This window comes from Salmo salar, chromosome ssa11 (genome assembly GCF_905237065.1).
Source record: "Salmo salar chromosome ssa11, Ssal_v3.1, whole genome shotgun sequence".
Taxonomy (NCBI): domain Eukaryota; kingdom Metazoa; phylum Chordata; class Actinopteri; order Salmoniformes; family Salmonidae; genus Salmo; species Salmo salar.
Genome location: NC_059452.1, coordinates 71230615 through 71258468, shown reverse-complemented (window position 1 = coordinate 71258468; position 27854 = coordinate 71230615). Strand labels below are relative to the sequence as shown.

Below are 27854 nucleotides of genomic sequence, written 5' to 3'. Positions count from 1 at the left end.
ATAAGACTCGCTGCCGACTGCCCCCTACTTGTCTCTCCCCTCCCCTGTTTCTCTCGTTATAAAGCCGCGTTTACGCGCAGTGAGTCCCTCCACACAGCGCAGCCCAGAGGCGGCAGCAGAGAAGCACCGATATATCACACACAAGAGAGAGAACGCATCTGTTCTGTCCGTATAGCCTACAGCAGGTGACTTGGCTGAGCGTTCGGAGATAGACACAAGGTAAATGTCCTCTCAATCTCATTCAGACATTTGGTTTCATTCTTCACCGAGATTTGTGTTGTCCAGCTCTGAAGCTCCTGTATTCTCTCCGATGCTACCGTTTATTCGTTAGTGTAGTTGTTGTCTTCTTGAAATCTTGTCTTTTTTAAGATGTTGTCAATCACTTGGTTTCGGTAGACAGCTGTTTCAGCACGAGGGAACCATACTGACTCTGATAAAGCGTGAATGGTTCACACTCACGTACAGTGATCTGATTTACTGATACGCTAATGAAGTATAGAGAGAGAGAGAGAGAGAGAGAGAGAGAGAGAGAGAGAGTTCCAGGCGTGCTGTTTACCCAGGCTACTCCTGAGAAAGGAGCCAGACATCGTGTAACTCTTTGTCTGTGTGTGCATGTGTGTGTTATAACATGCACAGTGTTGAAGACAGACCATTTTCAGTAAAACACATGTTTTATATCCTGTACAGTACAGTGTAAAAGCAAACAACACATTTCCCAGAGCAGGCCAAAAACATACACCATGAAGTCTTACACAATAACACAGCAGCTAACACTGCAGAATAGGACACTGAATATGGAGGGCATTACTGCAGTTGAAATCACTATGTGTGTGTGTGTGGCAGCTATGCCATTAGTCATAGAGTTAGACCACAATAAAGTGAATTTCGAAAGTATTCAGACCCCTTCACTTTTTCTAAAATGGATTAATACATTGATGAGGAAAATAATCTACACACAATACCCCATAATGACAAAGCGAAAAGAGGTTTTTGCAATTGTGTTAAAAATACAAAACAGAAATATGTTATTTACGTAAGTATTCAGACCCTTTGCTATGAAACTCGAATTTGAGCGCAGGTGTATTCTGTTTCCATTGATCATCGTTGAGATGTTTCTACAACTTGGTTGGATTCCACCTGAGGTAAATTCAATTGATTGGACACTATTTGGAAAGGCACAAAACTGTCTATAAAAGGTCCCACATTTGACTGTGCATGTCACAGCAAAAACCAAGCCATGAGGTCGAAGGAATTGTCCGTAGAGGTTCTAGACAGGATTGTGTCGGGTTACAGATCTGGGGAACGGTACCAAAGCATTTCTTCAGCATTGAAGGTCCCCAAGAACATAGTGTCCTCCATCATTCTTAAATGGAAGAAGTTTGGAACCACCAAGACTCTTCCTAGAGCTGGCCACCCGGCCAAACTGAGCAATTGGGGGAGAAGGGCCTTGGTCAGGGAGGTGAGATTTAACTCTTTGGCCAAAATGCCAAGCGTCACATCTGGAGGAAACCTGGCACCATCCCTACGGTGAAGCATAGTGATGGCAGCATCATGCTGTCGGGATGTTTTTCAGCGGCAGGGACCGGGAGACTAGTCAGGAGTGAGGCAAAGATGAACGAAGCAAAGTACAGAGAGATCCTTGATGAAAACCTGCTCCAGAGCGCTCAGAACCTCAGACTAGGGCGAAGGTTCACCTTCCAACAGGACAACGACCCTAAGCACACAGCCAAGACAACGCAGGAGTGGCTTCGGGACAAGTCTCTGAATGTCCTTGAGTGAACCAGCCAGAGCCTGGACTTGAACCCGATCAAATACCTCTGGAGAGACCTGAAAATAGCTGTGCAGCAATGCTCCCCATCTAACCTGACAGAGTTTGAGAGGATCTGCAGAGAAGAATGGGGAAAAACTCCCCAAATACAGGCATACCAAGCTTGTAGCGTCATACCCAAGACTCGAGGCTGTCACTGCCAAAGGTGCTTCAACAAAGTACTGAGTAAAGGGTCTGAATACTTATGGAAAATGTGATATTTGAGTAAAAAAATATATTTAAATTAGCACATTTCTATAAAACTGTTTGCCATTATGGGCTATTGTGTGTAGATTGATGAGGGAAAAAAACAATTTAATACATTTTAGAGTAAGGCTGTAATCGTAACAAAATGTGGAATAAGTCAAGGGGTCTGAATACTTTCCGAAGGCCCTGTATGTACGGAGCAACATTTATTTACAGTTTTATTCACGGTTTCAAGTACTGGTGACAAATAATGCATTTCGATTATTGCTTAGATTGTAATGGACACATACGATTTGTGTAAAATACTTTTTTGAAGGTTGTACTGATTATAATGAGCTAATGCTAAGCTATTTGCCAGGTATGTGTGGAGCCAGGTATGTATGTTTGTTGACATTATACAATGCATTCTGGGTGTCACGTAAATGTCTGTCTTTCCAAAGATATTATTATGAGGTGAAGGAATGGTTCAATCATCTCTCAAGTAAACTTTTTGTTTTACTCAATTATTTTGATCAATGTTAAGGTTACCCGTATTGTGTTGAATTATAAACAGTAATTGCTATTAGCTAATTCCATATTGTAGTTTCTGACAGCCAAGAGTTATCTAAATATGACGGCTTGTGTTACGTCAATCTCTCCTCAGTTAGCGCTAGGACTAATGTAGCCTACATATTCCAGTTTGGATGATTGTGTATGCTGTCGCTACTTCTGTGAATGTCTGAACATTGCATCCCCCCCAAAAACTGTATGGCTAGCTCAAATGCTGACTGTTGCCTTAATCGAAACGGTACGTTCTAAATAAGCGTTCTAATCACACCGGTTTGAGGGTAAGCTGCAGGGACCACTGTAGAATGATCACACCCATTTGTTGGTACGTGTTTTGGGGTGCTGGGTTGAGCGTGCAGAGATTGATACAGAGAGCTTTTAGTCCGCAAAACATCTTTACTAGGACAGAAAATAAACATAACAAAGAAAATCACTTAGATTTGGCGCGGTCCTTCTCCTCTACTTTTGCTTGGTGTCGGTCTCTCCCCGTTCTCTCTCGCGGTGTGCCACAGTGCTCCTTTTATTTGACCTCTACGGCTGGTTGGCACTTTCCCCTAATTACCTCCACTTGGAGCTGTCCGTGTCGGGGTGCCCAGCTCCCGTATTCCCAGCAGAGGGAGCCAACATTGCCTCACGTACCTCCCCTCTATTACCATCCCCAGGGGTAGACCTCCTGGTATACCACACCCCCCTCCCCTTAGCTCTGACTGGGAGGGAGGCATGCTCAGGGCTAGATTTGCATCCCTCCTGGAGAGGGCGTCAACATTGCCGAACTGGACCTGAATGTGGATGACAGAAAAAGAAAATCGCTGTAAGGACAGGAACCAGTGGGTGACACGGTCATTCGTGTCCTTACCTCTTGCCATCCACACAAGGGGGGCATGGTCAGTGAACAGGTTGAACTTCCTCCCGAGGAGGTAATACTTGAGGGTGTCCAGTGCCCACTTCACGGCGAGGCACTCCTTCTCGACAATCAAGTATTGCTTCTCCCTCGGGAGGAGCTTCCTGCTCACATACAAGATTGGGTGGTCCACTCCTTCCTGCTCTTGGGACAAAACGGCCCCTACCCCTGTGTCAGACGCGTCTGTCTGGACCAGGAGGTTTTTTGAGGAGCCCGGGGTGAAGAGTACCGGATGCGAACATAGCACATCCTTCAGGGCCTGGAATGCCGCCTCTGTGTCCTCCGTCCATCGGACCATCTGGGGTAGTCGTGCCTTCATTAAGTCCGTGAGGGGAGTAGCTATTGCGGCAAAGTTAGGTACAAATCTACTGTAGTACCCTGCTAACCCCAGGAATGACTTCACCTGCCTCTTGGTTCGGGGGACCGGCCATCCCCTAATGGCAAAAAAAATGTCTTGAGGTTTGACATTTCCCCTCCCGATCTGATATTCCAGGTACTCCACCTCAGCGTAGCCCAGCTTGCACTTGTGGGGGTTTGCGGTCAGACCTGCATCCCTTAGCGCATCCACCACAGCCTGTAACCTACAAAGATGTGACTCCCAACTGTCACTGTGCACAATTATGTTATCCAGATAAGCAGCTGCGTACTCACTGTGCGGCCGCAGGACGCGGTCCATGAGTCGCTGAAAGGTTGCTGGTGCCCCGTAGAGCCCAAAAGGCAGAACCCAGTAGTGGTATAGCCCCCCCGGGATGGAGAAGGCAGTCTTCTCCCGGGTGGCACCTGCCAGTACCCCTTCGTCAGGAAAAGGTGCTGCTGTATCTCGCCATTCCCAAGTGGTCGATCATTTCGTCCACCCGGGGCATGGGGTAGGCATCGAACCTACTGACCTCATTCAGGCCCTGGAAGTCATTACAGAAGCGGACGGTTCCAGGGTCACCATGCTGCCAGAGTCCAGCAGAGGGCTGGTGTCAATGCCATTGACACCAGGGCATGGCCTCCTCCCGGCCGGGACAGCTCCACGCGAGGTGCCCCAGCTCACCTCACTCATAGCAGCGTCTCTGATCTGGGTCCAGCAGCCGCCGACGTTGTCAGTTTGGGTCACCCTCCCGCTACCACAGCCTCGGCTCGTTCTGTCCGGGCCCCCTTCAGCCCTCGCTTCTCTTTGTGTTGTTTGTCCCCCTCGCCGCGTGTCCTCTCTCCGCTCGGGCCCCTCTCAGCAGGTCCTGGGTGTTCTGGTGAATTTCCACCGCGGTCAGCAATTCCTCCGGGCTCTGCATGTTCACCGTCTTCTTCATCTCGTATCCAGGATGAGCTTCGGGAGGGATGGTACTTCCATCAGTAGCCAGCCCTTGGTCAGGTCGCTCATCTGAGCACAGGGGGAAAGGGTGAGGTCAAAGGCCCTGTCGTGCATGGCATGTGAGATTGAACCCATAACTGCTCAGGATCTCCCGTTTGAGTCCCTCTTTTTTTTAAAAGTATTTTACTAGGCAAGTCAGTTTAAGAACAAATTCTTATTTTCAATGACTGCCTAGGAACAGCAGGTTAACTGCCTGTTCAGGGGCAGAATGACAGATTTGTACCTTGTCAGCTCGGGGATTTGAACTTGCAACATTTCGGTTACTAGTCCAATGTTTTAACCAGTAGGCTACCCTGCTGCCCCAATTAATTCAGGCCTGGTCAGCATTCAAATCAAAGTAGACCTTCTGGGCCTTCCCAGAGAGGTAGGGTGCCAACAGGCTGGCCCACTTGGGCTTGGCCATCCTTCCCTCTGTGCCGTCCTCTCGAAGGTGTACAAATACAACTCCACGTCATCTTCCTCCCTTAACTGAACCAGGAACTGATTCGGGCCAGACTCCTGAGCCCTCCCAACCTTCAACTGGGCTACCTCCGCTACCAGTCTGCGGTTTTGTTGGTGCTGCTCCTCCAGTGCTTGCTCCTGGAGAGCCTGTTGCTTCTGCTGGCTGAGGATGAACTGAGCCACCAAAACATAGAAATGTGCAACTTTCACATATGTTGATGTTGCGGTGGTGCTGGAGATGATGAATATGAAATTGAAAAATGCCCCTTTAAGTTAATGGTTAAGGTTTGGGATAGGGTTAAAACAGAAACAACTTGACAGTTAAGTTTCAACATTAATTCCGACTGGTAAGGGTTAAGGTTTGGGATAGGATTAAAACAAAACAAATAAAAAGTAATGCCTAGCACTGGGATTGAACCCACAATCCTCAGAGCTGGATTACGCCCATCCCCGTGTGTGTGTGTGTGTGTGTGTGTGTGTGTGTGTGTGTGTGTGTGTGTGTGTGTGTGTGTGAGTGTGCGTGCACGTGTGTGTCACCTGCGTCGACGTAGGCGTAGGAAAATGCGGAGGTAGCAGAGCAGCACCAATAGCAGAGGGACGCAGTACTGGAACAGCAGCAGGAAGGTGGTGTAGGCCAGACGGTGTCTATCTGTCGGCCATTTCTCCATACAGATCACATGGTCTCTGAGGAGAGAGAGAGAGAGTGCTACATCTGGCATGCACAATCACACACACACACACACACACACACACACACACACACACACACACACACACACACACACACACACACACACACACACACACACACACACACACACACACACACACACACACACACACACACACACACACACACACACACACACACACACACACACACACACACACACACACACACACACACACACACACACACACACACACACACACACACACACACACACACACACACACACACACACACACACACACACACACACACTGGTCTTCCCTGTGGCTCAGTGGTAGAGCATGGTGTTTGCAATGCCAGCATGGTGTGTGCAACGCCAGGGTTGTGGGTTCGATTCCCACGGGGGGCCAGTACAAAAAAAAAAAATGTATGAAATGTATGCATTCACTACTGTAAGTCGCTCTGGATAAGAGCATCTGCTAAATGACTAAAATGTAAATGTAAAAATGTGCCAGAAAAACAACCTCTCCCTCAACGTGAGCAAGACAAAGGATCGTGAACTACAGGAAAAGGATGGCCGAACACGGCCCCGTTCACATCGACGGGGCTGTAGTGGAGCGGGTCGAGAGTTTCAAGTTCCTTGGTGTCCACAAACTGTCATGTTACAAACACACCAAGAAAGTCGTGAAGAGGGCACGACAATGTCTTTTCCCCCTCTGGGGACCCATTTGGCAAGCACCTATCTGTGTCAGAGGAAGGCCCAAAAAATTGCCAAATACTCCAATCACCCAAGTCCTAGACTGTTCTCTTTGCTACCACACTTTCTGTTTTAAGCTTTCTCATAAAGTGTCACTGAGGGACTATGGCTTGTGGATTATTGTAGTGAGCAGAAGTCAGATGGGTCTGCAGCTGTTGCTGTCTAAACCCCTGGACCTGGATAGCTACGGGCTTTAGTTCCAGCCTGGTCCAATATCTGTGCATTAGAGATGTCGACGTTGAGTATGACTTGTCACTTCTCTAACGCTCAGGAAGCTCTGATTCAAACTCCCATTAGCTCTGCAAGTGTTATAATGTCAAAATACGTTCGTTACTCACTAGAGGTCGACCGATTAATCGGAATGGCCGATTATTTAGGGCCGATTTCAAGTTTTCATAACAATCGGAAATCGGTATTTTTGGATGACGATTTGGGCGATTTATTATTATTATTTTTTTTTTTTTAAATGTATTTATTTTTTTAGACCTTTATTTAACTAGGCAAGTCAGTTAAGAACACATTCTTATTTTCAATGATGGCCTAGTTCAGGGGCAGAACGACAGATTTTTACTTTGTCAGCTCACGGATTTAATCTTGCAACCTTACGGTTAACTAGTCCAACGCTCTAACCACCTGCTTTACATTGTACTCCACGAGGTTACGTGAATGCAGTAAGCAGCTAAGGTAAGTTGCTAGCTAGCATTAAACGTATCTTATAAAAAACAATCAATCAATCATAATCCCTAGTTAACTACACATGGTTGATGATATTACCAGTTTATCTAGCCTGTCCTGCGTTGCATATAATCGCTTAGGTACAAGTTGCTCCAACCATAAACATCAATGCCTTTCTTAAAATCAATACACAAGTATATATTTTTAAACCTGCATATTTAGTTAATATTGCCTGCTAACATGAATTTCTTTCAACTAGGGAAAATGTGTCATTTCTCTTGCAAACAGAGTCAGGGTATATGCAGCAGTTTGGGCCGCCTGGCTCGTTGCGAACTGTGAAGACTATTTCTTCCTAACAAAGACAGCCGACTTCACCAAACGGGGATGATTTAACAAAAGCGCATTTGCGAAAAAAGCACAATCGTTGCACGACTGTACCTAACCATAAACATCAATGCCTTTCTTAAAATCAATACACAGAAGTATATATTTTTAAACCTGCATATTTACCTAAAAGAAATCCAGGTTAGCAGGCAATATTAACCAGGTGAAATTGTGTCATTTTGCGTTCATTGCACGCAGTCAGGGTATATGCAACAGTTTGGGCCGCCTGGCTCGTTGCGAACTAATTTGCCAGAATTTTACGTAATTATGACATAACACTGAAGGTTGTGCAATGTAACAGGAATAACGTTTTGTTTTCGAGATGATAGTTTCCGGATTCGACCATATTAATGACCTAAGGCTCGTGTTTCTGTGTGTTATTATGTTATAATTAAGTCTATGATTTGATAGAGCAGTCTGACTGAGCGATGGTAGGCACCAGCAGGCTCGTAAGCGTTCATTCAAAATAGCACTTTCGTGCATTTTGCCAGCAGCCCTTCGCAATGCATTGCGCTGTTTATGACTTCAAGCCTGTCAACTCCCAAGATTAGGCTGGTGTAACCGATATGAAATGGCTAGCTAGTTAGCCGGGTGCGCGCTAATAGCGTTTCAAACGTCACTCGCTCTGAGACTTGGAGTAGTTTTTTCCCTTCCTCTACATGGGTAACGCTGCTTCGAGGGTGGCTGTTGTCGATGTGTTCCTGGTTCGAGCCCAGGTAGGAGCGAGGAGAGGGACGGAAGCTATATTGCTACACTGGCAATACTAAAGTGCCTATAACAACATCCAATAGTCAAAGGTATATGAAATACAAATCGTATAGAGAGAAATAGTCCTATAATAACTACAACCTAAAACATCTTACCTGGGAATATTGAAAACTCATGTTAAAAGGAACCACCAGCTTTCATATGTTCTCATGTTCTGAGCAAGGAACTTAAACGTTAGCTTTTTTACATGGCACATATTGCACTTTTACTTTCTTCTCCAACACTTTCTTTTTGCATTATTTAAACCAAATTGAACATGTTTCATTATTTATTTGAGGCTAAATTGATTTTATTGATGTATTATATTAAGTTAAAATAAGTGTTCATTCAGTATTGTAATTGTCATTATTACAAATAAATAAATAAAATTGGCCGATTAATCGGCAGCGGGTTTTTGGTCTTCCAATAATCGGTATCAGTATCGGCGTTGAAAAATCATAATCGGTCGACCTCTATTACTCACCATATGGGGTTTTGCTGAGCAACTACAGTATTTACTTCCTTTACTGACAATATATACTTCCAAATAAAAATGTACAAGCAAATGAAAAAATGCCTCTTTGGCTATTGTAGACTTCCAACCTGTGTATGGCAGTAACGAGTGATTTACATTGGAGTTGCCAAATAGGCATTTCTTTGGTCACTTGTAAATTATTATTTAGACATTTTTTGGAAGCACATATTGGGAGGGTCACTAGAGGCTATACTGGATTAACATAAAGAAGTGTTAGAAGATTTACATCATACTGGAAGTAGAGAGTACTAATATGTACCAGGAAGTACTCATGGTCTATTGCCCCATATTTAGTATGTTATTAATTAGCCACTACCAAGGCAGTGGCTACTCTTCTCCTGGGGTCCATACAGGAAACAAAACACAACAAATAAAATACATAATATAGATAACACTACATAATACAATACAAAATACAGTATAAAATATATAAAAATGTCCCTGTTGTGCCATAAGGTGTTCTTTTATCTGTTTTTTTTTCATCTGGTTTTATTGCTAGCTTGAGTTACCTGAGGTGGCAGAGTTCCATGTAGTCTTGGCTCTATTTAATACTGTGTGTTTCCCAGCCTCTGTTCTGGACCTAGGGGTCTGTGAAGAGACCTCCTGGCTGCATGTCTCATGTGGTATCGATGAGTGTCTGAACTGTGTGCCAACTGCTTGAACAGACAGTTCAGTACCTTTTTACCCATCAGCACCTCGCACAAAGACCAATAGTGATGCAATCAATCTCTCCTCAACTTTGAGCCAGGAGAGATTGACATGCGTACCACTGACATTCACCCTCCGTGTACATCTAAGTGCAATACGTGCTGCTCTGTTCTGGACCAACTGCAATTTTCCTATGTCCTTTTTTGCTGCACATGACCACACAACTGGGCAGTAGTCCAGGTGTGACAAAACTATGGCCTGTAGGAGCTGTCTGGTCAATATAGTAAAAAGGTAGTGCACTATATGGAGAATAAGGCTCAAGTGGAAAGCACTATACTGCATGTGGAATAGTGTGTCATTTGGGACTGCATTTCAGTCTAAGCCAAAGCCTCTGTAAGTGTCAGATCATAACTAATGTCATGCTGTTTCTTTACTGTTGTTCAGAACTCACAGTGATGTTCTCAGTTAATTATCAACCTAAGCCAATTGATATTAGATTCTGGGAGCTGTAGCTTTGAGTTGATATGAATAATAAACCATATAGGACTCCTGATGGTTCTCATCAGACTGTAGTGTGTGTGTCTGCGTGTCTCTCTAAGTGTGTGTATTTGCACTTGTTTTCCTACATTATCAGGACCCCAATGTCCTAACATTTCACCTTAATGTCCTGAAAAGGTAGATAAACAATAACTTTTTTGAAATGTTAGGTCTTTTTTCAGGTCCTGAATTTGTTAAAATGATATTTTAAGCTTAAGAGTTAGGTTTAGGATTTTGGGTTAGGTTTAGGGTGAGAGTTTTTTGGGGTTAAATTAAGGTTTATGGTTAGGGGTTAGGTCAAATATGATTTTTTTTATTGTTAAAAAAAAAAGTACACTCAAAAGTCCTGACATTACCTGAAAACACAGCTGTGTGTGTTTGTGTAATATATATATGAGATTGTCTTGAGACTCGTCCTTGTAGAAAACAGTGAGAGGAGAACAAGATCTCTCTCCTGAAACACAAAGAGGTTGCATCTCATTTTGTCATATAGATGAGTACACTGTGAATGAAGCAACATGTGATGGGAGCTAAGGCTTTAAGGGAGGGAATGCTCTACTGGCAATCTGGAACTGTACTGTTAGGCTGCCCACTTACCGGTAACAAGGTGCATGATGTGTGACGAATGTATTGTTGAAGAAAAAGTTGAGCAGAGGCATTTTTAGGCTATCCACCCATGGGGAACATTTGTTAGCAGGGCCCGGAGAAGAATTGGCCTTTAAAAATGCATTTGTACTTAATTTACATGATAGAAGACATTAGCTAAATCTTTTTTTAATACTACACAAATGACTGAAATTAGTTGCTCCTCTGACGCTGACAAACTGAGATCAATCTGGTCTTGAATTTAAAAAATGATAGTATTATTGTGTGTGTATATATATATATATATATGTATGTATATGTATGTATGTATGTATGTATATGTATATATGTACGTACGTACGTATGTGTATATATGCTGTATATATATATGCTGTATATACTGTATATTGTAGGCTAGAGTAGACTGACTCACCTAATGATGACGTTGACGCCATAGGCTACTACTCAAGGTGATGGTCGATGCGTCTTGGCAAAAGCCTATCTCAAGATGAGCTTCTTTGAAAAACAGTGCTGCTGTTCGCCAAAAATGTGTGAGTTGTTGAGAAATATTTTTTTTCTATTGGCTTTACATACAGATTAGTCTTCTCTTTTCAACAGTAGGTCATTTGTTCTCCAAACTGTCCATTTTTCCTGCGATTGTATATTGAAATTTGCAAAAGACAAAGAGCCACAACCAACCACTGAAATATAATCCATAGATGGCAGTTCCCATTCAAGTCAGGAGTGGTAGCCATTGCTAGTGTACCCATGACTTTAATAGTCAAATTGAAAGGGTAAGAGGTTCCAAAACCCTTTTATGGATTATACATTGAACAAAAATATAAACACAACATGTAAAGTGTTGATCCCATGTTTCATGAGCTGAAATAAAAGATCCCAGAAATTATCCATACACACAAAAAGCTTATTTCTCTCAAATGTTGTGCACAAATTTGTTTACATCCCTGTTAGTGAGCATTTCTCCTTTGCCAATATAATCCATCCACCTGACAGGTGTGGCATAAGAAGCTGATTAAACAGCATCATCATTACTAGGCGATTTTAGCATGTAAATCCTGGTGGGGCAAACCCCCCCCTACATTTTTTTTTTAATGTATGTCAGCAAAGCAACTACACAACACAATAACAATACATGAATTGTACTATAATGGTAACAAATGGTGCCCACAAACTGTTAGGGCGAACATAAAGCTGTCCCAACAGCAGAGGTTTCTTTTCAGCACAATGGAGCGAATCCTTACCACCGCTACACCTGGCTATCAGTATAGACCTTGTCTGGCAGCCAAACAGTTCATTCAGCCTCATTTACTGCCTTTTAAAAAAACATAGCTGATATGGCTGACTTGCTTAAACAAATGTGGTTTCTACTGACAATTGAGGTGTACAAACTATGGCATAAGGGAACGATGAGTGGATAAGAGTCAATGCATAATTTCGATTAAGACATTAATGAGCGACCTAAGACGGACGTAGTCAATATAACTAACTATTTCTTCAGCACATTTGAAATGTACAGTGACAGAATTTAGAACATGGGCCGTTCTTACAATATTCTCCCTGTACACCAAGTCAGAATAAATAAAGGGGGGATATAAGCAGACAATGAACGCTCTTACAATGTTCGATGATGACATTTCTCTAAAACAGGCTATAGGCTACATGTGCACAACCAAGTTAGAACAGTAGGCTAAGTTATGAGGGGGAAAGGGACCAAATTATTAGGGTGTGGCACATGAGCTATTAACAGCTTACTATACAACATAAACTTAGTATTACTTTCTTAGCTACAGTATACATATCTCCCTGGCATATTACATAATTGATGCAGAAGCATACAATACATTTTTGGACTCACCTTGTTGTGCTGTGCTCACTTGAACAGGAAGGTGGCGCGGCGGTCCTTCTTGTGGGCAAATTTTGTAATCAAAGGTTGTCATCAAAGTCTGACTTCCCCTGGATTTATGTTGCTTTCAAGACAACTGGGAACTCTGGAAAAAAGCTCTAGAAAGAGGTCAGAGTTCCTGGCTTGGAATTCCGAGTTGGTTGACCATTCAAAACTTATTTTCCAAGTCGGAGCACATTTTATTGCGAGTTCCCAGTTGTCTTGAACTCACTGAAGTCTGAGATTTCCTTGTTCCAAGTTCCAGCTGTTTTAAACACGGAAAAAGTCATGCTGGATTGACAGCATGGCCAATGTATTCAACCTTTTCTGGCCCATGGTGTTGAATCTGAATGCCTATCCTTTTATGCTTGGCAAAGAGACCCTTACACCTAGCCTTAGACCATACACCCTCTCCACTGAATAGCAGGCTAGTGATTGGTTTGCAACGCTTGCAGTTAGCCACTGAATCCTTCCAAACCACTCGTTATTGAATTTTGCAATTTCCAACTTGTTGTGTAATGTTTATGTCCAGTGGCCGATGAGCACCTATAACATCTCTTCAAATGACAAGGCGTGAAAATGATTTGCCGACTTGATTCATTCGATTGTCGACTTGATTCATGATGACCGCTTGTCTAGCTTGCTAGCTAAGATTTTGAAAGTATGATGTTGACATGATCAGTCCAATCAAAGCTACGGTAGATATGTGATTTGACGTAATTTTATCTGTGGCAAATGACTTTGAGCTTTGTTGGATAGGCACTTCTAATGTAAACCTATGGCAGCACCCAAGGGGCTTGGATTTTCGAGCTCTCCCCATAGATTTTGCGGTGGTGTATTGTTCCCATGACTGACAGAACACTGAGCCATTCACGGCGCAACTAGAGAACATTACCAACCCCTACACTCTGTATTTTCCGTTGCCTGCCCCTCCAGCACAGAAAGCACTGAGCTAGGCTGAAACTCTTGTATTTTGGAGCTGCCTTACTCAAGAAAGCAAAAAATGACCATGTTTTTATGCGGCTTTATTACCTTTTTAAACTTTATTTTTTTACATTGTTTGCACACTGATTTGTGATACAAATGAATGCCGAAATAACATGCAAAACAGGCAACAAAAAAAGTACAGACAGTTCCAGTCAAAAGTTTGGACACACCTGCTTTTTCTTTCTTTTTACTATTATCTACATTGTAGAATAATAGTAAAGACATCAAAATGATGAAATAACACATGGAATCATGTAGTAACGAAAAAAGTGTTAACCACAACATTTATTTTTGATTTTAGATTCTTCAAAGTAGCCACCCTTTGCCATGATGACGGCTTTGCACACTCTTGGCATTCTCTCAAACATCTTCACCTGGAACACTTTTCCTACAGTCTCGAAAGAGTTCACACATATGCTGAGCACTTGTTGGCTGCTTTTACTTCACTCTGCGGTCCAACTCATCCCAAACCATCTCAATTGGGATGATGTCGTGTGATTGTGAAGGCCAGGTCATCTGATGCAGCAGTCCATCACTCTCCTTCTTGGTCAAATAGCCCTTACACGGCCTGGAGGTGTGATGGGTCATTGTCCTGTTGAAAAACAAACCAGATGGGATGGCGTATCGCTGCAGAATGCTGTGGTAGCCATGCTGGTTAAGTGTGCCTTGAATTCTAAATAAATCACTGACATTGTCACCAGCAAAGCACCCCAACACCATCACACCTCCTCCTCCATGCAACACGGGGGAACCACATATGCGGAGATCATCCGTTCACCTACTCTGCGTCTCACGAAGACACGGCGGTTAGAAGCAAAAAAAAATTTTCTTGGCCCAAGCAAGTCTCTTCTTCTTATTGGTGTCCTTTAGTGGGGGTTTCTTTACAGCAATTCAACCATGAAGGCCTGATTCACACAGTCTCCTCTGGACAGTTGATGTTGAGATGTGTCTGTTACTTGAAGCATTTATTTGGGCTGCAATTTCTGAGGTTGGTAACTCCAATGAACTTTAACCTCTACAGCAGAGGTAATTTTGGGTCTTCCTTTCCTGTGGCGGTCCTCATGAGAGCCAGTTTCATCATAGCGCTTGATGGTTTTTGCGACTGCACCTGAAAAAACGTTCAAAGTTCTTGAAATTTTCCGCATTGACTGACCTTCATGTCTTAAAGTAATGATAGACTGTCATTTCTCTTTTCTTATTTGAGCTGTTCTTGCCATAATATGGACTTGGTTTTTTACCAAATAGGGCTTCTTCTTTTTAACCACCCCTACCTTGTCACAACATAACTGATTGGCTCAAACGCATTAAGAATTATATTTTAACAAGTTACACCTGTTAATTGAAAGGAATTCCAGGTGACTACCTCATGAAGCTGGTTGAGGGAATGCCAAGAGTGTTTAAAGCTGTCATCAAGGCAAAGGGTGGTTACTTTGAAGAACACTTTTTTGGTTACTACATGATTCCATGTGTTATTTCATAGTTTTGATGTCTTCACTACTATTCTACAATGTAGAAAATAGTAAAAATAAAGAATGGAATGATCATTACACAGATGCACCTTGTGCTGAGGACAATAAAAGGCCATTCTAAAATGTGTAGTTTTGTCACACAACACAATGCCACAGACCTCAAGTTTTGAGGGAGCGTGCAATTGGCATGCTGACTGCAGGAATGTCCACCAGAGTTGTTGCCAAAGAATTGAATGTACATTTTTTTTACCATAAGCCGCCTCCAACGTCGTTTTAGAAAATTTGGCAGTACATCCAACCGGCTTCTTAATGCTACAGCATACAATGACATTCTAGACGATTCTTTGCTTCCAACCTTGTGGCAACAGTTTGGGGAAGGCCCTTTCCTGTTTCTGCATGACAATGCCCCCGAGCACAAAACGAGGTCCCATACAGATGGTTTGTCGAGATGTGGAAGAACTTGACTGGCCTGCACAGATCCCTGGCTTCAACCCCATTGAACACCTTTGATTTGAAATGGAATGCCGACTGCGAGCCAGGCCTAATCGGCCAACATCAGTGCCCGATCTCACTAATTCTCAGGTGGCTGAATGGAATTAAGTCCCCGCAGCAATGTTCCAACATCTAGTGGAAAGTCTTCCCAGAAGAGTGGAGGCTGTTATAGCAGCAAAGGGGGGACAAACTCCATATTAGTGCATATGATTTTGGAATGAGATGTTCGACAAGCAGGTGTCCCCATACTTTTGGTGGCCTCGCCAGTCTCATCCTTGATAGGTATCATACAAAACATAAGAGTTGGTTCCAAGCACCCTTAATGGGTTACAGAAGGGAATTTAGAGTTAAGCACGTTCTCTTCCTTTACTGACCTTAATGGGTATTCCCTCGCCCTCCCCCCACTTGGTAAAGTGATCGGTCGTCGTCAGACATCAGCTGTTGCCATTCCTGGATTCCATGAAGGGTCCGATGTTGTCCACGCCCTAATGTTTAAAGTATTAGATAGAAGATTACATCATTTTTACCCATATCTGTGTCATACAGTATGCAGATGTTAATATTTGTAAGGATACTGACACATGCCCATTGTATAATATTGAACTCTGCTGTGGTCAAATAAAGCAGCCATTACAAAACAACTTATCAGGGCAAAACGTGAATTGTGCCACTTACTGATCATGTGCCATGGTGAAACAACTAATGGGCTTCAACTCCGGCGCCACAGTCTTCACCCTCTCAAACTTCTGGTAGGCTAGACAGGTACTGACCTTTTTAAGCACAAAGTGACACATTTAAACATTGTGTGTTCTTTGATTATGACATTCATTTAAATAATAATAATTTCAGATATAATAGAATGTGATTGATAAACAAAAGGTTATTTCACTTGCCAAGCTGTCCACATCCTTGACAATCCCACAACAGAAGAAGCGTAGGTTGAGTTTGGCAATCATGTGCTTCACTCCAAAATGGCAAGCATGCATTTCGGTCAGCACAGCCTCCTTCTCGTGCTTAGTGAAAATCAGCCTCCTGTGTGGCTGGCCATCCTTCCCCCGCATGTGATTGCCTAACAAGTTGGAAGAGAAGAGTTGTTGAAATACGCAAGTCTTAAGTACATTTTCACTGCTGTCTTTCTCTCTCTGTTTCTCTCTCCATCTCTCTCTTTCTTCCACTCTCTTCCCACCTCTCTCTCTCTCCCTCTCTCACTTTCATCCTTTCTTTCTCACCCCCCCTCTCTGTTTGTGTAGTCTAGCTAAGAGACCTAGTTAAGGGCAGTTGGAATTACCATAATTGCTTCCACCTATCCATTTGATTGATCAGGTTTAACTTATAGCTCGATACCTCAATATGACAGACATATAACTAACTGCATGTATAGCTAGCAACATGTAAATGACCAACTAGCTAGATGGAAAATGGTTGTTGAAAAATGGTTGTACATAGCTAAATCTGCTTAACGTTACCCTGAATTGTGAATTTCTGTTTTCGAGATCAGTGGTGCCTTCATAGTACTTCGCCTGGTTGGAAAGATAAAAGAAAATCATTGAAGTGCAAGTTACATACAAACAGAAAACTACAATAACAGTTAGTTAGCTAGCTAACAATAGCTAAATAAAACTGTCTGGCTATCTAGCTGAGTAGGCAGGCTGAGCTAAATAAGTACATTAGCTAGCAACGTCAATCTGAAGACAGCTTAAATTATTTCTTCCTATTTAACAATATTTTCTTATATAAAGACATGTATATGGTAAAGAAAGTGTTCTCTTTCCAGTCTTTTCGGTCCTCTGAAGCAGTAGGTAGCAGGTAGTCGCCGTCAAAAACACCGTCCTTGGGGAGCAATTCTGAGCTAATAATTTTGCGCAGACTGAGCGAGCGCTGATGAGGTGAAATAGAACTAGAACTGCCCGCGTCCTCTGTCCTCCGTGACCGCTAGGTAAAATGGAGCCAAGCAACCTGCAGAGCAATGGACGCTTTGGTTCATTACGTAGACCGGTCAGAATTTTGCAAGTTCTAGCAACAGCCCTAGCAACGGAAGCTAGAACTCATTGAATCCCATTGTGAGGCATGAAGAGACACTTTATGGCAGGTGGACACTATTTGGAATGACAAGCCCCCGACAGGCCTGGGCCCAGGGGCTTCAGTGCCGGTAAGCCCCTGCATTAATCCGTCTCTGGGGCAGCCTGCTGTGAGATACTCAAGTCATTAGGGATGTAGTGGGAAAGTAAAGGGGAGAAGAGAGATGAGGGGTTAGGAGAGAAATGGGGTTAGGAGAGGAAAGAAATGGGGTTAGGAGAGAAGAAGGGGTTAGGAGAGGAGGGTTAGGAAGAGGATCATAGCCCGACCCTACCTTCGGGCTATGCTCAAACCCTACCCTACCACCTCTGGTCTCTTGGCCCTCCCACCCCAGATTCTGCTCACCCCAGTCCAAGCTCTTCTCTGTCCTGGCACCCCAATGGTGGAACCAGCTTCCCCCTGAAGGAAGGACAACAGAGTCCCTGCCCATCTTCCGAAAACATCTGAAATCATACCACTTCAAATAGTATCTTAAATAATCCCATCCACCACCAAATTGATCTGACCCATTCTGATCCTCACAGGACAGTCATGACACAGGATATTGAATGAGTCCATATCCAGCCATACGAAATGTGCATGTGTGATATTCAGAGTAATCCCAATATCATATATGTTTAAAGGACATATCTGGTTTCAGAATTTTCAGGAAATGGTGCATATCCACAAAACTCAAAATATGCTTTGGAAATGGTCTGTATTCTTTAGAATATAAAAAAACATGTCATGCGTTGTGTAAAGTTATCCCCTGTAATGGACCGTTTTCGCCTAGTGACTAAAATGTAAGAGAAGAGGGGTTAGGAGAGGAGAGAATAGGGGTTAAGAGAGGAGAGGGAAGGAGAAAAGAGGGGAGGTGAGTCAGTATTCTACCGTTTGAGAGAGAATACAGCTGGCATTTTCCAGCCCTAACGCCAGGTTCAGTAATTGACCTGTCTCATATCAGCTCGCTTGCGCTCAGATAGGTGTGGTGGAAATATTTGACGTGTGTCCTTAAAAGCATGATCCAAAGTACTAATTTCAGGCAGCGCTGATCGAATATATTAGACCAACCAAAAGCTGGTTTTAGCGGTAACACAGTTGGTTATGGCATGAATTGTGACAGCAGAAACGCAGCCTATTCGGCTGTGATGCACACTGCCCATATGCGCATGAAACAAGAGTAGCCCAATGTGCTTTTTTTGGTGCCTGTATACTTCGTATTTAGAAACATACTTTTTTTTAAATTAAATTGTTTTTTCCCATTTCGTTTTATTTGATTAAAAACCAAGCATATCCTCCCCTCCTCTCAATGAAGGCTTTTTTTCTGCCCAATGGAATCTCATAGTCAAGACTGTCGATAATGGGTTTGGCTCCGAAGACCGTTTTAAGTTTGAAAGGAGTAAAACAGTGAGCTGACGTTCCCTTTTTATCTCTTCATTGTAGGTAGGCCCACATTATTTTAGACATGCAGTTCCCGTTTTGGACGTGCGTAAAAAACCCTCCATGATGTAGGCTACGTGTCCATGCCCATTATGAAATGAGCGATAAGTACATTGGTGAATACCGGTGAACCTCGTATTTAGAAGTTATCTGTAAACTGTTTTTTAAAAAAGCCCTCCTTTGGCCTATTATAACAAAGGTTGGTTCAACAGCAATGTGTCTTTTTTTATCATTGCATTTTACATTTATTTATTGTAGTTGTTAAAAAAAACTGCTTGTTTTTCGTTTAATGTTATTACAACCAAACTTATTAGAAGGATTCATCTTCCTGGTTTTATGGTGAAAACGTCCGTGGCGCACTTGCAATGCAACTTCTGGAGATGTGTGAATGCGATCTGATCTGTAAAATGGTTGCGATTGTGTTCATAAAACAGGTCTATTTGGGAGCAGTATAACGGCGAGTGGACATTCTCCCTTTCTCTTTATATTGGATCTTTGTCCAGCTACTGTGAACATTTTGGATATGCATAGAAAAGGTAATATTATATGCCCACGGGGAGAAATGATGATGCATGTAAGTGTGACATAGCCTATTTAAAACAAGTTGTGTTTAGAATTTGATTACAACTATTTGTTCTTTTTTAGGCCTTATCAATAATTAATGTAATATTGCTTATTGACAATGTTCGGCATGTCCATGAACAGCCATAATGCAATTTACAGTAGGCCCCTATATCAGTGTGAATGCTATTGAGGCCATGCAATTACTTAGAACAATGTGGACTGTAAATGGGTTCAAGTGAACACATTTAGCATAGATAGGTCTACGTTTTGTTATTTTCTTTCTGTAAGCAATTTAACTAACTATAACGCACTAACATTGCAATTGGAGTTGATTCCAAGGCAATACATAAAATACCATAATTTCACACCACATATTTCGCCATGGAGCACTTTCTGATTGGCCAGTCAGGGGCCAAGCCTCGACACACACACACACACACACACACACAACTTGATTATTCATCAAAACTCAGCCTTTTCGCTCCAACGCCAGCAAGTGCGCCGATAATTGTGATAGTGAAAATAGCTCAAATATTTCTGACACACTCTTGAACCAATAGTGCTACCGCCTGCGCTTAGAATTACCACTGCGATAGGTTTGTTAAAATAGAGCCCGCCGTGTCCATTTCCACTAGAACACCTATGGAGACACAAACGCTAGTGTGTGTGTGCGTCTGTGTGACAGGGTTAGTTGTTTATCCAAGCAGGGAGTTCTGGGGGATGTTGGATGGAGGATATTTGCATGATTATTGTCTTCCGCTGGATAAATTGTTTCCACTGAGTGACTCAAGTCTCTTGTCTTGCACACGCTAAGAAAGACGCTTGGCGAGACTGAGACGTGTTCTTCAGGCAGACAAATCCGATTGAAATCACTGGTCCTGTAGCATTTGTGTTCTACCTTTTTTATAATAAACCAGCCGTATGCTGCTCATCAACCCCTACCTGCTGCTTTAATGACTGAACAATATCATCAGACAGAAATAGAATGGGGAGGGAGGGAGAGAGAGAGAGGGGAGAGAGAGGGAAGCAGGAGGGAGTTAAAGAGCCAGAAAAAAGGAATTGGTGGTAAAAGATAGGGGAGACAGGGGGGAGTGAGGGAAGAGGCGGGGGAGTGTTAAATCTTGATGAAAGCGACTGGTCATTTGAGAGCAATATTCAGAGCACAGTAAAAACACCTAGAGAGTAGCTGGCGAAACAGAAGAGAGATATTAACGTTGTTTTTCCTGATTAGTGTTCGCGATAAGTGTCTGAGTTAATGAGACGGTGTCAAAAACATGATGTATTGTCTTTCAAAGTAGGTTTAATTAAACAGCTTTCTCAAACCAGGACACCGCTGGCCTGAGGGAGAGCGTGAAGCATGAACCAGATAAAGTAGGAGGGAGAAACGCTCACTGTGTTTGCGTACATACAGCATGTGTGTGCACGTGCATATTTGTGAGTGTTCATACTTGCGTGTGTGTGTTTGTGTGCATCCGAGCATGCATGCGTGTGTTATTAAATGTGTCTGGGAGCCATTGGTATTTTTAGAGAGGCCAGGGATTTCAGACAGGGAATATTCTACTACAGTTTATCTGTGTTCTACAGCCTATTCTATGTTTACGTTGTCTAGCTATACTGTTGTATATATCTACTACAAACTGTCTAGACTATTCGAAGGAGACACACGGGCGTGCATGTACGCGCACACACACACACACTTATTTTAGGGTCATATTAAGCCATTTGTCTCTAGTGTTTAATCTCATCAGAGGAGCCAGTAACTAACACCATTAACCCGAGGGCAGTGTGTGTCTGTTTTTGTTTTTGCTCTGTGTGTATTCCCAGTCTCTCTATAGTTGCCCACATCTCTCCTCTCCTGTGTGTGTGTGTGTGTGTGTGTGTGTGTGTGTGTGCTTGTTTCCTGTCCTAATGGGTAGTGTATGTATGATTGCATGACTTCATGCCTCATCTGAGCTGCATTCTCTCTTTTATGCAAATGAGCCAGAAATTACTGTTGCTGTCCAGCATTTAGCTTTGTGTTTGCTTGCGTGTGCGTGCATGTGTGTGCGCAACCTGCTGGGGGAAAAAGAAAGAAAAAAAAGACATGAAAGATGTTCTGAGGAAAGAGAGATGATACGATGGTTACAGTGGAGAGAGGGAGACAGACAAAGAGGTAGACAAAGAAATAAAGATGAGAATGAGAGAGGAAAAGAGAGAGTGAAAGAGAATCTGTAGTAATTGTTAGTCATACAGCGTTAAACAGAGACCTGCTTTCTTGAGGGAAGATAGACCGACATAATTATAGTCTCCCCTCCTCTACTTTCTCCTCTGTTAATATCTATCCCTGAGCTCTTCAACACTGGCTAGAGACTTAATACATTTTATGCATATTAAGTGGACATTTTTATATATAGTGGACAATGAAAGCCTTTCCTCCCTCTTATTTTCTTCTTCTCTTCTTATTAGTTATCCCCCTCTTCTCTCTTTTTCTGTTCAACTTTTTTCAACTCCTTTTTTCCGAATCTCAACCCTTCTCATATCTTCTGTCTTCATCTAAACTCTCTTTTCCTTTTTCTCATTTCCTTTTTCATTATCCTCTTGTCCTCTCCTCTCTTCTAGTCTCTTCTCTCCTCTCATCTCCTGTTCTGTCTTTTCACATGTTCTCTCATCTTCTCTACATTCTCCTTCTTATGGTCTTTTCGAAGCTATATTCTCTTTTCCTCCATCCCCTGCCTTTATTTTTTTTATTTGTAGATTATTCTCTACTCTTATACAGTAAATAGACTATGAGATTATCTTCTATTGTCTTCCCTGTTTTACACATAGAGACTTTGAGCTGATCCTGAGCCAAGCCAGTCCCAGTGTCTCCAGCAGACCGAGGGAGTGGGCTCAACCAATAAAAGTGATTAGCAGACTCGGACAGCCAATCACGGCGACTCTAGCAACATGACGACCAACCAGCTGTGGCCAACTGAGAAGAGTATAGAAAGACTATAACTGCCTGTCTACCCCATCACCCTGTACCCCTCTACACCGCCTTGAACTCTCTCTCGAGCCCCCCATCAACTCCCAGTCTCTACCCCCTCAGAGGGAGTTCAGTAAGCACCCTCTAACAGCCTTCAAAGCCCTTCTTCCACCATGACCAATAACAGCAGCTCCCCTGGCATCTGGGAGACCACTGATTGGTCCGAGTCAGGCCAGTGCCCGCCCTCGGTGTGCGGGGCCACATTCCTTATTGTGGCCTACAGCACGGTGATCGCGGTGGGGTTACTAGGCAACGTGGGCCTGGTGTTCATCATTGGGCGGCAGAAGGAGCTGCGTAACGTCACCAACATTCTGATCGCCAACCTGTCCTGCTCGGATATCCTGATGTGTGTGGTGTGTCTGCCAGTCACTGTCATCTACACTCTGATGGACCGCTGGGTATTGGGGGAGGCACTCTGCAAGGTGAGAACACAGTTCCTGCACCTGTATGTTTGTTGGATAACCGTTCCGTCTTTGTTTGTGTCTGTAATCTGTCTTTTTTTCTCCTCCCGCTCCCTCTCTTCTCCCTCATATCTCTTCTCTTCCCTCTCAGGTCACTCCGTTTGTACAGTGTGTGTCAGTGACGGTGTCTATATTCTCCCTGGTGTTGATTGCGTTGGAGCGCCATCAGTTGATCCTGCACCCTACTGGCTGGTCTCCAGCAGCAGGCCACTCCTATCTGGCCGTAGGTCTCACCTGGTTGGTCGCCTGCTTAATATCCCTCCCCTTCCTATCCTACAACATTCTGACTGACGATCCCTTCCAGAACCTCACACTGCCCGCCAACCCCTTCAGGTTAGTGTGTGTGTGTGTGTGTGTGTGTGTGTGTGTGTGTGTGTGTGTGTGTGTGTGTGTGTGTGTGTGTGTGTGTGTGTGTGTGTGTGTGTGTGTGTGTGTGTGTGTGTGTGTGTGTGTGTGTGTGTGTGTGTGTGATTGTGCATGCCAGATGTAGCACTCTCTCTCTCTCTCCTCAGAGACCATGTGATCTGTATGGAGAAATGGCCGACAGATAGACACCGTCTGGCCTACACCACCTTCCTGCTGCTGTTCCAGTACTGCGTCCCTCTGCTATTGGTGCTGCTCTGCTACCTCCGCATTTTCCTACGCCTACGTCGACGCAGGTGACACACACGTGCACGCACACTCACACACACACACACACACACACACACACACACACACACACACACACACACACACACACACACACACACACACACACACAGGACAGTCAAAGAATTGGCAAATTAATGAGTCGTTCATAGTCAATGGAGTCATTGTGAAGAAAAGTTGAAGACAAATGAGAGTCTGCTTACTCAGACGCAGGTAATACATCAGGACAGGATTAAATGAATGGTAGTCAATAAATTACCAATGATGAATTGAAGAATGAAATAAATGAATGAGTGCAGTAGTAGTCCAATGATTATCAAAGAGGATAGCCAGTGAACAGTTAATGAGTAAATGTTAATGAAGTTAATGAGTACCTGGTATAGTGTGATATAAATCCCATCCATCTAGTCCGTTCCTGTGCCCCCCCCCAAGTACAAATATAAAGTCCGTTCCTGTGTTTCTCCTGTCCAGGGACATGGTGGAGCGGAGCCGGAAGGCCCGAGGAGCCCAGAGGATCAATGCTATGCTGGCGGCCATCGTAGCTGCCTTCGCCCTTTGCTGGTTGCCGCTTAACGTGTTCAACGCGATATTCGACTGGCACCACCAGGCGCTGCCCGCCTGCCAGCACGATGCTTTGTTCTCTGCCTGCCACCTCACTGCCATGGCCTCCACCTGTGTCAACCCTGTGGTGAGTGGACTGGACTAGAATTGAACTTAACTGAATTGAAATTAAATGAAAAAAAAAAAATTTGAACTCAACTGTATTGATACAAATTGTGGAAATGTCATTACAAACATGTGCTGGTGCTGTACATTAACACCTTTTCTACACAAACACACACACAGGTGTACGGCTTCCTGAACAGTAACTTTCAAAAGGAGTTGAAGGTTCAGCTGCAGCGCTGCCACTGTGGCTTGGGGGCGCCAGAGAGCTATGAGAATTTCCCGCTCTCTACCGTCGGCAGCGAGGGGATAACCAAGATGTCAACGCTGAACCGGGCACGGTCAATGAGCACCGCGCTGCCTCCACGGGCCGAGCCCATTGTTAGCATACGCAGCTAACGTCTAGCCAACAGAGTGGCTAATGCTAATGGATAAGTAGTGTAGCGTGTACAGCTGTCAGACAGGGATACAGTTCACATCAAGTAAGCAGCAAACGAACAAACCCCCAAATGAACAGAGCTGGCATAGAGCAGCTAACGCTAATGGACAGAGCTAGCGGCTGATGCTAAAGAGAGACAGAGTGGAAATAAGCAGCTGGACAGACAGAGCTAGTTGGCCCCAGTCTCCATGAGGTTCAGTCAATTTCTGAATTCCTATAAAGCATTGCAGGCCGCGCAGACTATACAGAACTAATGTATGCACTTAGCTAAAATAAAAATGAACGAACAGATCCATACAGCTAATCAACAGTGCAGCTCGTGGCCAGAGTGCACACATGCAGCTACGCTAGGTAGCACACAGCTGGAGAGACTGCGACAGAGAGAGTGACGGACCCAGGGACGTGTGGGCTCTGTTTCCATGGTGATGGTGTATTTCTGAACTAAGTCAGTTTGTTCCCAGAAGAATTGTCGTCACCAGAGTTTGACATCATCCTAGGGTGTTAAGCTGCTGTCACGCCAGTCGGATGGATGGACGGACAGTCAGTCAGTCAGACAATTCTGAACTCAGGGCTGCCTTGAGCTGATATGACAGCTGTCTCTCTAACATCAGAATAACCTGTTGACACTGACAGCCCTCCCTCTCAGTCGCTGTCTCCCTGTGAGCTGTTCAGTAATCAGAGAGATCAGTCTGAGACATGCTGATGAAAGAGACAGAGAGAGGGGAGGAGAGAGAGAGTCCCTGACGTTGCTTACGCATTGCAGACAGATCATACACACACAGAGCAGGCTGACCGGACTGGCTGTCTGGTCTACTGACTGTCTGGCTGGTCTACTGTCTATCTGTCTAGGTGGCCGAGGGGCCGATTGGTTGGCTGGCCTACTGTAGATCTTCGTCATTAATCCACATCAACTTTATGATTGTATAAAACAGTGGAAATGGATGTAAAAAAATATATATCATGATTTTTATATTTTTGTCTAAAAGTGAAACAAAATTCTACTTCTTTCCATTTGTGATGAAACTGCCAAGGCTCCAGCTTGATGTTGTGCATCTGTAAATGTATATATGGAGTGTTTTTGTTATTGTTTTTAGTTGGCTCTGATTTTAATGATCCAACCATATTGCTCATGTATAAAATTAGTATTAGCTTGTGTGTGTGTGTGTGTGTGTGTGTGTGTGTGTGTGTGTGTGTGTGTGTGTGTGTGTGTGTGTGTGTGTGTGTGTGTGTGTGTGTGTGTGTGTGTGTGTGTGTGTGTGAACCCTCTTAGGTGTGTGTTCAGGATATAATCACCTCAGCCCTTCTCATTGGCTCCTGCCCCAGACATTGAGGCCTGTTTGGATCTTAACGTCAGGCAGTTTCCTGCTTCACTAGAGCCAATCATGTGTTAACATGTAAATGCTGCTACATGCTAACGTGTTAGCTTTGGCCAGTCCAGAAACAATCCTGGCCCTAACTCCTGGGCCCTGAACTAGAACAGGATCCTAGTGCAGATATGACCACTCACCATTGTAGTACAGATGTCGGATTTTAATTTGATCACTCTTTTGTCCCTCTCTCGCTCGCTCAAACACTAAAGCACCAGACAGTATATCTTTTTTTCTTCCTACTGCTACTGTAGACCTATAGGTCCTATTACTGCAACATTAAAATGTACAAAAATGTATCTGAAAGGAACCTATACACGTCAACAACCGTTGTTTTATATAGCTTAATAACAAAAGATAAAAATTGGTCCACTACGACATACAAATGTCAAGTGTATCCGAAATGCAGCCGTACAGTAGGCTACACCCAAATTATAGCCTACTGTAGCCTATCAAAACTAATTGCACACACAGGCCTATAACATTAGATGTAAAAGTGAAATTGAGAATAGTGAGGTAGCCTACGGAATGGAGCGTAATGCCGCATAAGAGAGCGACTGATTAAAAATACATTTAAAAAAAAAAACATTCTAAAAGGTTACGAATCAACTATCAAAATGTAGTTCAATTATGGCATGGGTTGGTCTAGCAGTCAGGGCTGCTACCTTCAGTGCCGTGTAGGCATGGGCTTGATTCTGGCACACACCCTTCTGACACCCACATTATTCAAACCACCCGATTGACTTGATTTAGTTACACATTTCAAATACTTACACATTTCAAATACACATTATTATTATTATTTTTTAAAGAGACCATACCAGATACTAATATTTTAAAGACTTTTGTATTTAATGGAACATAAATAGGAATTATGAATATCAAATAATAACAGTAGGCTACACCAACATTAGTTTCCATTCATACAAAGTGTTGGGTAAAATGCCACAGTAGATTTGCCATGGTAAATGAGGAAATACTTGATTTCAATTGTACTGAATGCTTGTAAAACACATAACTCACCCTTAGTCTGTTCGAAAAGGACAGAGGCCTAGGTTCAATCAGATCAACCGTTAACCGGAGAAAGCAGACACCCGCATAGTCGATGCTTTGGCGTTGTTGGAGGTGGAACTGCACTGGAGCCATCAAATGGTGAGCAGCTGCTCTTGCAATCATTGTCATGAAGCCACACCTGCCACCCTTGAATTATGAAATTCAGATCGAGGAAGTGTACGCTATATAGAAATAATTATGCTCAAATTGAAAATCATGAAACTAAATAATGAGGGTTTCTATCATCCTAATCGAGGTGTATAGTACATCTCAAATTCCAGTGTTCCAACTTGTAAACAAGGCTGCATGGGATTTCTGTTAATGCGACTCCGTGCAGCCAATGGCAATGTCCGCTTTAGGTATAATCAGTGGTGTGTATTCATGGGTGCCAAGGGAAGCCAGGCTTCCCAAAATATACAGTACCAGTCAAAAGCTTGGACACACCTACTCATTCCAGGGTTTTTCTTTATTTTTACTATTTTCTACATTGTAGAATAATAGTGAAG

General features: G+C 43.4%; 1 protein-coding gene across 1 annotated transcript; it reads left to right on the top strand.

The window, feature by feature from the left end:
* The first annotated feature begins 97 nt into the window (after positions 1-97).
* npy8ar (neuropeptide Y receptor Y8a) lies at positions 98-27854 on the top strand. The gene is made up of 6 exons (XM_014128279.2): positions 98-219; positions 22516-23136; positions 23267-23508; positions 23688-23834; positions 24298-24514; positions 24673-27854. The coding sequence occupies exons 2-6, from the start codon at positions 22828-22830 to the stop codon at positions 24886-24888; spliced, it is 1131 nt and encodes a 376-aa protein (XP_013983754.1). The 5' UTR covers positions 98-219; positions 22516-22827; the 3' UTR covers positions 24889-27854.

Bases quoted from the DNA above. Each gene is read 5' to 3' on its own strand.
- npy8ar (XM_014128279.2), top strand. From the start codon at position 22,828: ATGACCAATAACAGCAGCTCCCCTGGCATCTGGGAGACCACTGATTGG. The intron at 23,835-24,297 runs GTGACACACACG...TCTCCTGTCCAG, and splicing joins CTACGCCTACGTCGACGCAG to GGACATGGTGGAGCGGAGCC. The intron at 24,515-24,672 runs GTGAGTGGACTG...ACACACACACAG, and splicing joins CCACCTGTGTCAACCCTGTG to GTGTACGGCTTCCTGAACAG.